The sequence below is a fragment of the Triticum urartu genome, chromosome 2A (assembly GCF_056163025.1).
Source record: "Triticum urartu cultivar PI428250 chromosome 2A, HENAU_Tu73, whole genome shotgun sequence".
Lineage (NCBI taxonomy): Eukaryota > Viridiplantae > Streptophyta > Magnoliopsida > Poales > Poaceae > Triticum > Triticum urartu.
In genome coordinates, this window is record NC_141874.1 from 53193233 (window position 1) to 53206069 (window position 12837).

Sequence of the window (12837 nt, forward strand, 5' to 3'; positions counted from 1 at the left end):
GTATTCCTTGTAGAATAATATTTTCATTACCAGACGTCAATAATTTCTCACAGTCCAAGAGTGTCAGCTCCTTACTGACATGTAGTACTTTACATGTATTAAAATTTAAAAGGGATAGGAGTTTCTTTGCTTCACATAGCCTCTGTAGAAACATAATGACTAAAATACTTATAAATCTAATGGTTCCAATAAATAGAAATTCAGGGATAGGAGTTTCTACAGGTTGGATGGTGGTACCATCCATATAATTCATCTGAGCAGTACCTAGTGACTTGTTTCACAATCAAGTAGTTCTAGAAGCCCCTTAAAGCAACAACAAAGATATTTCATAGATCACCAACTTACAGTTTGTGAACCATAGCACTATAGAAGTAACTCACCATACTCTCCCTACTCCCCGCGAAAATCAATCCTTGTTCCCTCCCCATGGAGCATGGAACATATACATTAGCAGTTCATGTTCACTCCTTAAATGGTCATTCAGAGAAGCATGTAGCCTGCTGCAAAAATATAGTAAATCCTGTCCAAAGCAACAATCTCTAAGATACAACCATATCTAGTTCAAATGCAATAAAAAATTTAGTGCTTGTGTTTCCAACAACAAATGTTAACATCTCTGGCTATGTTACTTTGAAACGAGATATCTGCTACGGAGTTCATGAAATATATTTTGCAGTTAATAGCTCATCCAAGTTAAGTACATGTATAGACATGAACAAAGCAATGTAAAGGCCATACAGTGATAATCACAAATCTTCGGCATATCACCTTGATAAAGTATTAGTATAAAACTATAAATACTATAAAGGAACGTTTTTTACTCAATGATAAGCAACTCAATTTCTATTAATAACTTAACTCGCAATATAAATTGTTCATATGCGATAAAACTTATCATGGAAATTAGCACAAGCTATGTAGTCTGTTGCTTGTGTGCTCTCCAATATAACTACTTGGTAAATGCACAAGCAGCACATTTACCTACTCATCATGTGAAACTCTGCAGGAAGCTTCACAAATGCACTCACCTTTCTGAAAAGCATAGTAGACACCACGACCCTTTACATCTACCTGCTCATCATGCAAAAATCTGAAGGAATCTCCCTGACTGCATAGGATTTCTGAAAGCATAGTAGACACCACGGGATTCCCCCTTATTTCCTGGACCATGGTGTCTGTCATGCTCCCATTTTGGGTCATCCTTCTTAGAACCCCCAACCAGTGTTCGCATTTATCTAAACCGGTTCTCTGAAATATAACCATGAACACAAAAATTAGTCGGCAATCATGATGGTTAAGTGGAAGAACTTAAGAAGGTTAGTGGTAAACTATATGGCCTAGTGATGATATAACCACGGTAGCTTAAGAAACATGACTGAAGCCGCATCACTTGTGTCATTATCCAGCCAATATTCACCTTTTTAAATTGTAGAATGAAGCCACTGTGAACATACTGAGATACAAAGCATGAAGCTTCTAAATTCCGTACCTATACATCAATACAAAGCATGGGGAGCGCATGAAGCTTTTAAACTTCCGAACCTATACATCAATGCAAAGCATGGGGAGCAAACATATTCTTGTTTTTCTGTGATCTATGCTTCTGCCCGCTAACTCATTCATCCTACTTGTTGCTTCCTTGAGCCTCTCATTTGTATGGAATTTAAGTAGTGGGTTTAATTTAGAACAACCAGTATCTACAGAAAAATATAATAAGGGAAATTTCAGTAGCTTTGGGAGAAATTTAAGAACTAATTTAAATACATTGCAAATCTCAACTTTGATATCAATCTTAATTTTCTTTGAAGAAATTGTGTACAGCTAGGTTATCATAGAAGGATATCACCTAATGCTGAGCTATGCCCCACATGGACACCAGGCAATCGCAGCACTGGCCACGGTTCTCCAGCCACACGAACCCATGGTACGGGCCTACTCCCATGCCAACCTTGCCAGCGATAGTCCACCAGAGAAATCCTCCCCGTGGTCTGAGCAGGTTCAGATTTACCTTTGGCATTAAAAACAACACACACACAATATTAGTATAATGCAAATGCTTTATACATACACATAGGCTTCATTTCTGATCCAAATTATGGAATATGAGCAGATGTACAGCCCAAAGAAGTCCAGTACAGTACGCTTCATGTGGAATTCAAGTTGTTAAATTAAATAACTACATGCACCAAGATAACAACATGTGCTTTTGTATATTAGTTCAGTTCATAAAATCTAGCAAAGGTGTATGCTCACTCATTTCTCTTTGGTTCCATTCCTCTGTTCTTCCTTGGTGCAAAACATGAACTATTAACCACGTGAATCTTTTCCGCCTATAATTGGCCCTTTTAAATGTTTTCTTTCCCTTGTTCTTCCACTTCTGGCATTACTACAGATGTCTAGACTTCCTATATTTTGCTTACCTTATGCATCCTACAGCTTAATGGAGTGTCATTCAGTTTTTGGAATGCTCGAATGGAAATATACATTATCTAGTAAGTTATTTAGTAATTTAAATAAAGCATGTAAGTTCACTTTTCTTAGTTTCTTAGACTGAAGATACTTGTGATATGTTACGAGTGGAATCTATGAGAGAGAAAAAGCAGTTGCATTCTTGAAAAGAACTGATTTCATGCGCTTGAACGTTTCGCCGGGACCCAACTCCAAACCATGGAAAGGCTCGAATCTGTTTTTAGAACATGGCTCTGCTGTTGTATAACTACCTATGAACTCACAAATCTAGAAGGCCATTCACCATATGCAATGAATACACAATGTTTTATTGATTGGTGACAATAAGTACAAAAAACAGTAAGCCTCATGTGGATAGAAAAGGATGACAGGCTTGCTACCGAGAACATACCGATTATAGAAAAAGGATGTCAGGCTTGCTTCTAGTTCTTGAGTTTTTGGTCAGATATCAGCTCATCAACCAAAATTCTTCAATGCAGGCTCAGTAACCTCATTTCAGTTCCTTCTTTGTCAACTATTTCATCAATGCAGGCTCAATAACCGTCCAGACCTAAACCCATTATCAAAATACTCAGGATATTAGCTACCGATGAGCATTCACAAGCGACATATCTAAAACATTTAATAAATCTCACGAGGTGAACACTTACTTGGAAATACTTTGGAAGAGTGTTGTATTTACAAGACCTCTTGAAATGCCAGTAGGATCACTACATGCCGCAGATGTAGAACATATGCCGGGCATATTGTGCTTAAGCCACCAAAGACTTAAAGTCTCGGGAATAAGTAGGTGGTCGCGTCCAACATTGTGATTGATCATTAAAATAGTATTCTGACTAAAAATATTCAATTCTTAGTAGTAACACAGTTCTACCAGATTGCAATAATACCGGATAAGCCTCCAAATAGGTGCATGTTGACAAGAAAATATGACTGGTATACTAAGTATTTACTATGTTGCAAATAACTTAGAATCACAAGGAATAGTAACCGAAACAACATCAGCCAACACCCAGCCTTCTATAGTTCTTCAACACTTTTTTGAATGGATGCTTCTAAGGACACATTTTTAATGGATGCTTCTGATGGTATTGTATATGCAATCAGTGACAACATGAGTAAATAATGCTTAAGATGATGGTGCACTTGACACTAGTTGCATTCCAAATGGGCCCTGATCACATGTTGTGGTCAACTAAAAGAAAGAGAATTATCCTGCTGTCAATGTTGCTGGAAGATCAAGATTTACATGTACACAAAATACATGTATGAGAGAAGTTTTGGCATCTCAAAGACTCTTACTGCTTTTACGTTAGCCTTGCATCTCTCAAATCTTACAGTGATTTCCTTCATGGTAACCGACAATCACACACTCGATTAAACCAACATTTCTATATTTACAGTGCACTGATATAGAAAAGATCTTTTTTAAAAGAGATGATGTTACAGAAGAGACTGAAAGGGAACTAAGACACATTTGCCAAACAACTTATGTTGTTGACTTTGGTCCACTGCCCTTGGGCATTTACGCATAATTCGGAACACAAAAACAGTGTTGTATTGGTAACATTCTTGAAAGAATGATGACTGTTTTAAATACTTCCATAGAGAAAAACTAAGATGCTGAGAAAAACACAATTTTCTGATCCACCAGAAGTGCTTTCGGACATCCAAAAAGATTTGATTCCAGAAGGAACGGAACAATTCGCATGTACTTACGTCATAAGAACATAAAGTTAACTAATATCCATATGGGGTAGAACTAAAATGCTTAATGATACCAATGCTGGAATTCAGAAATGTTGGCTGCAAGATGCTATCCAAAAGACAGAAAAAACCCTGCTCAAATAGTTCGAGTGCATAATTCCTGGAGTAGGCAAGGAGCTAACCCCAGGTTTCTGCTCAAACTCTCGTGCCATGTACAGTGGGACATGGTTTTGAGAAAAACAAAATTTTCCATTATGATCCTGAGTACATTCTACTTCCAAAATATTATTGGTTACATGGACAGGGAGATGCTTCTAGTTGGGGAACTTAAGTGCATATCCAGTGGCCGGGAAGAAAGTGCCAAAAATAAAACAAGCCATATATTTCTTTGAAACGCCTATGTCCACACAAAGAATTAGACTCAATTTATTTCACTTATTACTACATCACAATGAAAAGAACATGAGTCCAAAATAGTGAAATAGCATAGAGAAGTACTGCAATCAAAACATACGAGTGGTCATTGTAATCCACATTGATTCGATGAATGGCATACAAAATGTAAATCAAATATTATTGAAGGGGAGATTGTTGACCTGGTAGAAACGGTATCTTCCTATCAGAACCATGCGACTACAAAAATCCTAATGTACTGAAAATACATCATGGGCAATTTCTTCAATAAACTAATATCAGATAAATGGCCTTCTCAACCAGCAATCTTCTCCTTCAGAATGTACCTGGGTACGTAAAGATACAAAATTACCGATCAAATATCTACAACACAAACTGAACCGAATCAAAAGCAGTTTTGGCTAAAAACTTTGCTGATATCAAACTGCTATCAAACAAATGGCCTTTTGGACCAACATAGGAAAGAAGCATAGGTTTCTCAATTTGGAATAGAAGAGCTCTTCATAAATCTAACAAACTAAACAAAATCAAAAGACCTAGAGCTATGGGGGCTCACCAAAGACATGGAGGCGATCAGTACCCAATGGCCATATGCAAGGCCGATGCAGCGAGGATAAAGTAAACAATATGCAGAAGTAGAATCTGTGGCTCGAGCAAGAAAATAAAAAAAAATACTATAAAAAGGGGAAAACACAAACCTTAGAGGGAAATGTGGGTTCACCAAGAAAATGGAGGCGAGCCGATGAAATCTCCGTCACTGCATGCGAACCTGAAGCAAAGTAAATACAAATGTGCATCAAGATATATTAACATGTGACTTGGGATTTGCTTCATCCTTCGAACCCAGCACTTGAATTTGTAACCTTCAGGGGTGAGCAATTTATGAAAGCATATCTCTCTCTAATTTATCAAATTCTTCTTTCTTATAATTGTAGATTCTGTACAATAATTTGAATGAATAATTGGAAGAGGGTTGGGATGTGTGTGGAGAGAGAGAGAGAGAGAGAAAACCATATCTCAGCACCAACACGATGTTGGGGGGAGCCTTCTTCAAGAATCACCAACCTATTTATTTTCGTAACATATGCTTTTATCGCAGCTCTATCCAGTGGCCTAACTGATCGAATGTTGATCACCTGTTAAAACATATCAGTAGAAAATAAGTTAGTATTCATGGCATGTACCATGTAGAGTAAAATCATATTGATAGTTACACTGAGAATATATTTTAGAAAAGAAGTTACCTCAGCACTGATTCCTTCCCCCGACAGTATTCAGCAGCCTGTAAACAAACTGAGCATTATAATATGTCAAAATAAAAATGCTGAGAGAGTAATTCAATCCAGCAATAGAACATTCCATATTAGGACAAAAATACAAAAGAAAACCACAATTTCCAAAAGGTCTGTATCTGAATGAAATCATTGCACACACCAGAGCAAAGTTGATATTGTTATAAAAATGTACTTCTTGCTACAAGGACAAAACCAGAAAAGACCATGTGCAAAATAAACTTTCTCGTCAATCTAGCTGGGGGCCTGTTCATATGAAGAAGAGAAGGATCAGCAAAGGAAATAACATATCAAGAAAAGAAAAGAAAAAAATATTAGAATGTAAATATGTTTGCTCATCGATTACCTTCTGCCTTTTTGATAAACATATCATATTTTAATTTGCTCCATTGTTTTCTTTTTCTTTTTTAGCAAACTGCCATATATGGTACACGAAGAAGCATTTACCTGAAGGCATTAATATCTTTTTCAGCTTTTTAGTCTTACTGAATACTCCTGAAGGAGTCAAGGACTTGTTTGCTGCTGTATATTAATAGGAGTAGGTAAAAGGCCAGTGTGGGTGGAAATATTATAAGGACAAATACATTAAATTCAATGACAAAATCAAGCTTTCAAATGATGCTTATGTGGTATTGCAACGAACTCCGACATCCAAATGTACTGTAAAATAAAAAAATTAACATCTGCTGTGAGCGAGCACAAGTATCGATCAATTTTACAATTGCTGATTTAGATCCTAAGAGGCTATATTTCTTTATTCAAATGATATAAATAAATTAAATAAGATGAGAGTGAGACTACATACATAAAGCTGAATGTGCAAGATCGACATCATCCCCTAAGTGCTTCTCTTCTCAACTGCTTCCTTCTGGATGTTTTGAATGTTCAATGGAAAACACAATTCAAAAATACATGGTCAGATAATTGCAACCTCAGTTTATTTATAGAAGAATGTTATTGAAAGAATTGCATCCAACCAAAAACAAACCTTAATTTGAGACATATAGTTTGATGCCTTACCTACAGTTGTAACCTTCTGAGCAAGTATGCCAATCTGCATGTTCGAACGGAATTTTCTATCGGAGAGTAAGCAGAGGTTTATACATCAGAATCGTCTATGAGAAGCAAGCAGAGGTTATACATTATATAGAGAAGACTAATAGAGAGTACCAACTCGATATTTCTTGCTGGTCCATACTTCCATTGTCGGCATGAAAATGAAGCACTGCCACCGTTGCCGGCTCCTCCAAATGCCCATCGGTGTAGGCATGCTGGAGAACATACAGTACTGCACGAGTCAAACCGAAGAAGCAAAGAGCGTAGGAAAATAGGCAATTGAATACTGAAAGAAAGGAGAAGATAACCACCATATATGTTATTTTGCACAGTTCATTACATGAGTCAAATTACAATGGTTATATTCCAAGGCCATCTGATAGTCCCTATTTTACAAAGCATGGCTTTGATGAACATACCAATCAGCTACTCTTAACGTTCCACATCACCTAAGCTAGCACTGATTGCAGAAAACTTACAATATTACTTAGAGGTGCTTATCATCACCTACTCTTAACGAATTATTTGCATGGCTTATCATCAGCAGTTATGTTTTTACCGCCTTTAGTATTTTAATTAGGCTTCATTCAGAACTACTGCTGCACATTAAGTATGAGAAGGTAACAGCAGGCAAAATATCACTCTAGGCACCGGTCAAGTTTCAGTTGAGAATTCACACATTATATAAGAAATATATGTGATGATAGATTTGAATCTGAAACAAGATCATGTATACCTTGTAAAAACATCATCCGCCAAAGGGGCAAGTATCCCTTCTAACGTCAAAGTACCTACAATCAGTCGACGTGAAATATCACTAAATAGATCAAATAGATAGATTACAACCTACAACTCAAATAAATGGATCACACGTCTTTGCTTGAGAAGTTTGTACTGCCAAAAAAAGAGAATCTTGAAAAGAAACACCAATATCACTAAACTTTACCCCAACACAATTGCAGATCCTATGCCACTTCTTTCATTATAATCAAACAAGAATTCAGAATATACATAATGCAAATTACAAAAATTAGGGAGTAGCTTGAGGCCTGACTGAGTTGTAGGGGGAAATTAAGGCAGCAGGGAAAGGTCGCAAGTTAAGAGGAACATCTGCGCGTGGTGCTCACATATTGGGTGCTCACCATCGACGTCGTAGGGGGCAGGTTGCTGACATCCACCTGTACCTCCGTGTAACCCCCGACCTCCTCCTTGTCCGCCGCCGTATCTCCTTCCATCATGAAGCCTACGCCGTTCTCCTCATCTCCTACGCCCCGACTCTCTGCTCCGACTGCGCCCATGGTTCACCTCGACCACGAGCGCCTGCTCCGTCCACTCGCACGCGATCTCACCCGGGGCTCTGCCGGTTGAACCCACCTCGTTCTGGCCACCGTCAGCGGAGGGGGGTGGGTAGGGGACGTCTGCCGGAGCACGGACGAGGAGCAGCCACACTCACGGTCGTTGCTGCCAAAATTTGAAGGAGGAAGATGGGGGATGGGAGGTGGATACCCGATGCGCTGCGCGGCGAGGCACGGTAGCGACCCCAGCCATGGGTCTCGATCGATCTGCCTCGCGGAGTGGAGGCAGGTCGCTGACGGGAGGGAGGAGAAGAGGATGGTGTGCGTCTGCGGCACGGGTAGGGGGAGGCCAGCGGCGGCTAGGGTTTGCGGGACGCGATTGGACTTTCTCTCGGGATTATTTTTGCTGTTTTTTTTTCGTGCGTGCGAGGGGATGCGAGAGCACAAGGGGCTGGCTTTTCGTAGGTTAACCGTTGTAGATTTTTTTTAAAACGATTTTCTGTCGCTGAACCATATTGTTTCAGAACGGGCCTCGTGGTAGCCTGCCGTTTTTTTGGTCGGTCTCGAGGGAGGAACGGGGGATCGCTGGGTAGCGGGAGGTGAGATGGAGGACGAAAATTAACCGTCTCTGGTGAGACAAAAATTGACCGATGGAGACTACCAACTGCCAAGGTTTTGGATCCTAAGCCGTCCTTTTTTCTCGAGGGTCACCGGAATTCGCGGTTACCACGGTAACCGCGAAATTCCGAAAAAAACTCGGGCGAAATTTAAAATCAAAATTTGAATTCAAATATTTTTGACGTCGATATACTAAGTATTTTACTCATACATATCATGGACTATTCCCTGGCGTAGTGGTTAGTGGAGCGCAACTACAGCTTGCGCGTACGTCGCGAGTTCGACCGCTGGTCACTGCAGCATTTTTTAACTTTTGCTTTTTTTCGAAAAAAATAAAACTGCGCGAGGCCAGACTCGAACCCGCGACTTGCTGCTAAGGAAACGATACCTTTGCCAACAGGCCACTACCTGTTCTGTTGATATACAAGAGATGCTACTTATTTAACTATGCAGTGAACGTTTGAATTCAAAAATTTCAAAATATTCGAGATATTTTGCTCGTTATGTGTGTTTCTCGAGGGGCGACGGTAAACGCGGTAACCGCGCGAGATCGCGAAATTTCGCTCGGTACCCAAAACGCTGTCAACTGCTTCATTGAAAATAGAGATACGAAAGAATGCAGAAGCTACGGCTACGACTCAAAGGTTCCCCGGAAGGAAGACGCAAAGCGCGTCACTTTTCAAAAGGAAAGGACCGAGGCTGACTGAATCCGTCCATGTCTCTTACCGATCTTCTGCCTATATAAATCCTCCAAACCTGATATGAAGTCCCATCGCATCGCATCGATCCTACTAGAATACGTACGCAGCGTTCCCATCGATCTAGAGAGATGTTGTCGTCGTCTCCGCCGTGCTACGCGCCCGTGCCCTCGGATGACCAACCACTGCAACACGCGGATGCCCCCGTGTCCACCGTCGCCGCCACGGCCGTCGGCGCCGGGGAGCACATCCTCAGGGTCGAGGGCTGCTCGCGGCTCAAGACCATGCACGGCAGCGACGGCGGCTACCTGGAGTCCGCCGTGTTCATGGCGGCGGGCCACGCCTGGCGGGTCTGCTGCTACCTCAACGGGGCGCGCCCGCCGGCTTCGTTTCGGTGTTTCTCAGGCGCGACGACGACGACGCTGACGCCGATGCCGAAGAGAACGTCATCCACGCCGAGTACGAGTTCGCTCTGGTGCACCACCGAGGGACGCTGGTAAACTGGCCGTCGCACCGCGAACGCGGGACCGCCTCCGCCTTCGACAAGGGGAACTCCTGGGGCTGCCCGTCGTTCATCGCCGCGGAGGACCTGAATCGCTCCAGGTTCCTCAAGGACGACTGCTTCGCCGTCCGGTGCAAGGTCACCGTCGTCCAGGTCCAGGAGTGGGCCGTCCAAGAGGACGCGAGGCCTGCTGAGACCACCGCTTGGAAGGCGTTTGCTAGGTTCTGTGGTTCCATCTGTGGCTAGATAGATGTGCTTGTTGCAATGTTTTTGGCTCCTGCATGTTTGGAAAAAATTGTAATGCGTTACCTTCTTGTTTCATCATGTTTACCACTGTTTCTTGCAATATTTTTTGCTCGTATTCAGAGAAAATTATTACTATATGCTTACTAGTTCTTCTTGTTTTTTACTGAAAAATATGTCTAGATTAAATATGGTAAGGAAATAACCCCATTACATCTGCAAAAGGGACAGATGTTAACAACCGCGGAGTCACTTGGTCACACCAATAGTTTACAAGAAAATGATCCCCCTCTCATCATTGCTCCTCCCAGGTGACACCAAGGGGAAACCGAAAACCCTAATGCGGCCGCTGCCGTTGGTCTTCGCCACGAGCTGACAGTCCCAGCACCAAAGGTGCCAGGGATCATGTTCCCTCTCTCTCATTCACGGTCGACCGGTCATCGGGAGTGTCAGCGGTTGACTCATCAGTGGAGCGCGTATCCGTCACCCCTGCATAATCCTGTACTTTTTTAAGGGAGAGCCTATTGGTAAATTGCAATATAGAAAGGTTTACATCTTTGATTACATGCGATAAGAGGAAATCTGGAGGTTCATCCTCCCATAGCAGAAATAGCTTTGAATCATACACATGTCTGGCAAGGATGTGTGCCAAATTATTTGCTTCCCTAGGGCAATGTATAAAGCTGAGACTTGGTACTGCATGAGCAATATGAAAACAGTCCGCCAGGATTGCTGAATATAGTGCTCAGATCTCGTTCTCCTCGTTGCAGGCATCAATGATCTCAAGGCAATCAGACTCAACTAGTGAGGTGCAAATGCATTTTAAAAAATCATTCACTTTCAGAATCTTTTTTTTTGCGGAAAAGCACATATATTATTCACATAGCAATGCTACAACTAGTTTCACAGAGTTTAACAATCTCATCCGGGCCTGAACAAAGCCACACCACAGTTCGACCCTCGTCCTACCAAAAGCTGCCAATGCATGGCTTACAGAATTTGGAGATCGCTTTATGTGAGTATACAAGAGTTTCGCTGAGACATAAAAAGCTTAATCTCACGAACTAGAAAACTACTCCCTCCGTTCCCAAATGTTTGTCTTTCTAGACATTTCAAATGGAGTACAACGTACGGATGTATGTAGACATATTTAGAGTGTAGATTCACTCATTTTCCTTTGTATGTAGTCACTTGTTAAAATCTCTAGAAAGACAAATATTTAGGAACGGAGTGAGTATATTGTGATCTGTTCATTTGTTCCTTTTTAATCATGTTCAAAGCCTCCAAGCAGTCTGTTTCGACTAAAACAGCACGTTGACTCCACTGAAGTGAGAGAGACAATCCTTCTCTGATTGCAAGTAATTCTGCCTCCAGAGAATCATAACAATGCAACAAGTGACGGCATGAACTGAAGATTATGTCGCCATTATGATCTCGTAGAATCATACCGCTTCCTGCATTTCCATCAGATTCCATATAAGAGCCATCTGTATTAAGCTTCACGGTGTTTATATTTGGCCTCTCCCATTGTAAGCTATCTGTTACTGTCTTCTTTCTCTTGTTCGATTTTGTGCAAAGGAGCATATACTCAGGTAAAACTGCTTTACCTTTGACTGAATCTGCATCCAATGAATGTGAAAGCGATAAAATGGGTTGGACATAGCTGCTCAAAAAACGCTTCAACACTTCTTCTTTTTTTTGCGGGGGTAAAGGGAGTTTTATCACATATGAATAGAGTTACAGTCGAGGGGCCAAATGTCCTCGATACATGGTGGAACCGAACCAAGCCACACAGCCGTAGCTTGTTCGGACCGGCTATATTTCGCCAGACGATCGGCAACTCTATTTTGAAGTCTACTAATCTTTTGTGGAAAAAACTCCCTACTACCAAGCAGATCTTTGATTTCCAGAACTGTATGACCGTATCTCGAGTGAACCAACGCACCGTTAGTCAAGCTAGACAGGGCTTCCGAGGAGTCCGTTTGCACAACCACTGGGAGATCGGAGTGCTGCATGGCCAAGGCCATACCCTGCATGATCGCATGTAGCTCAGCTTCGAGTGGATAGTTGCAATGAAAGATATATCGATACGCGGCCATCAGAATCTCCCCTTTCTCGTTCCTAAGCACCATCCCTGCTGCAGCAGAGCCATCCTCTTGGAGAAACGACCCATCAACCGAGAGCGCCACGGTGCCCTGCGCCGGGGCTGGCCATGGAGCTGCAAGACGCTCCATCGTGTGCCTCGGCCTGTCCATATCCATAGTAGTCATCTTCCCCTTTAGGATATCTTCAGTAGAGTAGCGGCCAGCTAACTTGATCGATTTGTAGTAGCTATCCAGGTACTCGACGGTAGACGGCACCGGGGGGGCTGCCTTCCCATGGGTCATATCATTCCACAACTGCCAAATCCTCCAAACAAGCAGGATGAGCAAATCACAGACATCTTCCGAGCATCTGGCCAGCAAGGAAACCAGCCATTCTTTCCCATCAGAGATGATAGCCTCATCTCCAGGTAGTGGCCATCTTCGTCGCATATTTATCCA

At 41.7% G+C, this 12837-nt stretch overlaps 1 protein-coding gene and 1 long non-coding RNA gene across 3 annotated transcripts; one reads left to right on the forward strand and one right to left on the reverse strand.

Moving 5' to 3' along the window:
• Positions 1-231: 231 nt before the first annotated feature.
• Positions 232-8616, reverse strand: LOC125540909 (uncharacterized). 2 transcript variants are annotated; one of them, XR_015615706.1, is made up of 12 exons: positions 8081-8616; positions 7675-7729; positions 7057-7153; positions 6903-6958; positions 6688-6750; positions 6229-6329; positions 6025-6128; positions 5835-5872; positions 5289-5726; positions 3120-4916; positions 2861-3019; positions 232-2008 (listed from the first exon to the last, which is right to left on the reverse strand). It is a non-coding gene; the product is annotated as an uncharacterized LOC125540909 (long non-coding RNA). The 2 variants fall into 2 exon arrangements; XR_015615705.1 differs by having other exon boundaries at positions 7053-7153.
• Positions 8617-9680: 1064 nt separating this feature from the next.
• On the forward strand, positions 9681-10297 carry LOC147983648 (BTB/POZ and MATH domain-containing protein 3-like). Its single transcript, XM_087540811.1, has 2 exons — positions 9681-9895; positions 9955-10297. Exons 1-2 carry the CDS (start codon positions 9681-9683, stop codon positions 10295-10297), a joined length of 558 nt encoding a protein of 185 aa, XP_087396937.1.
• The last annotated feature ends 2540 nt before the right edge of the window (positions 10298-12837 follow it).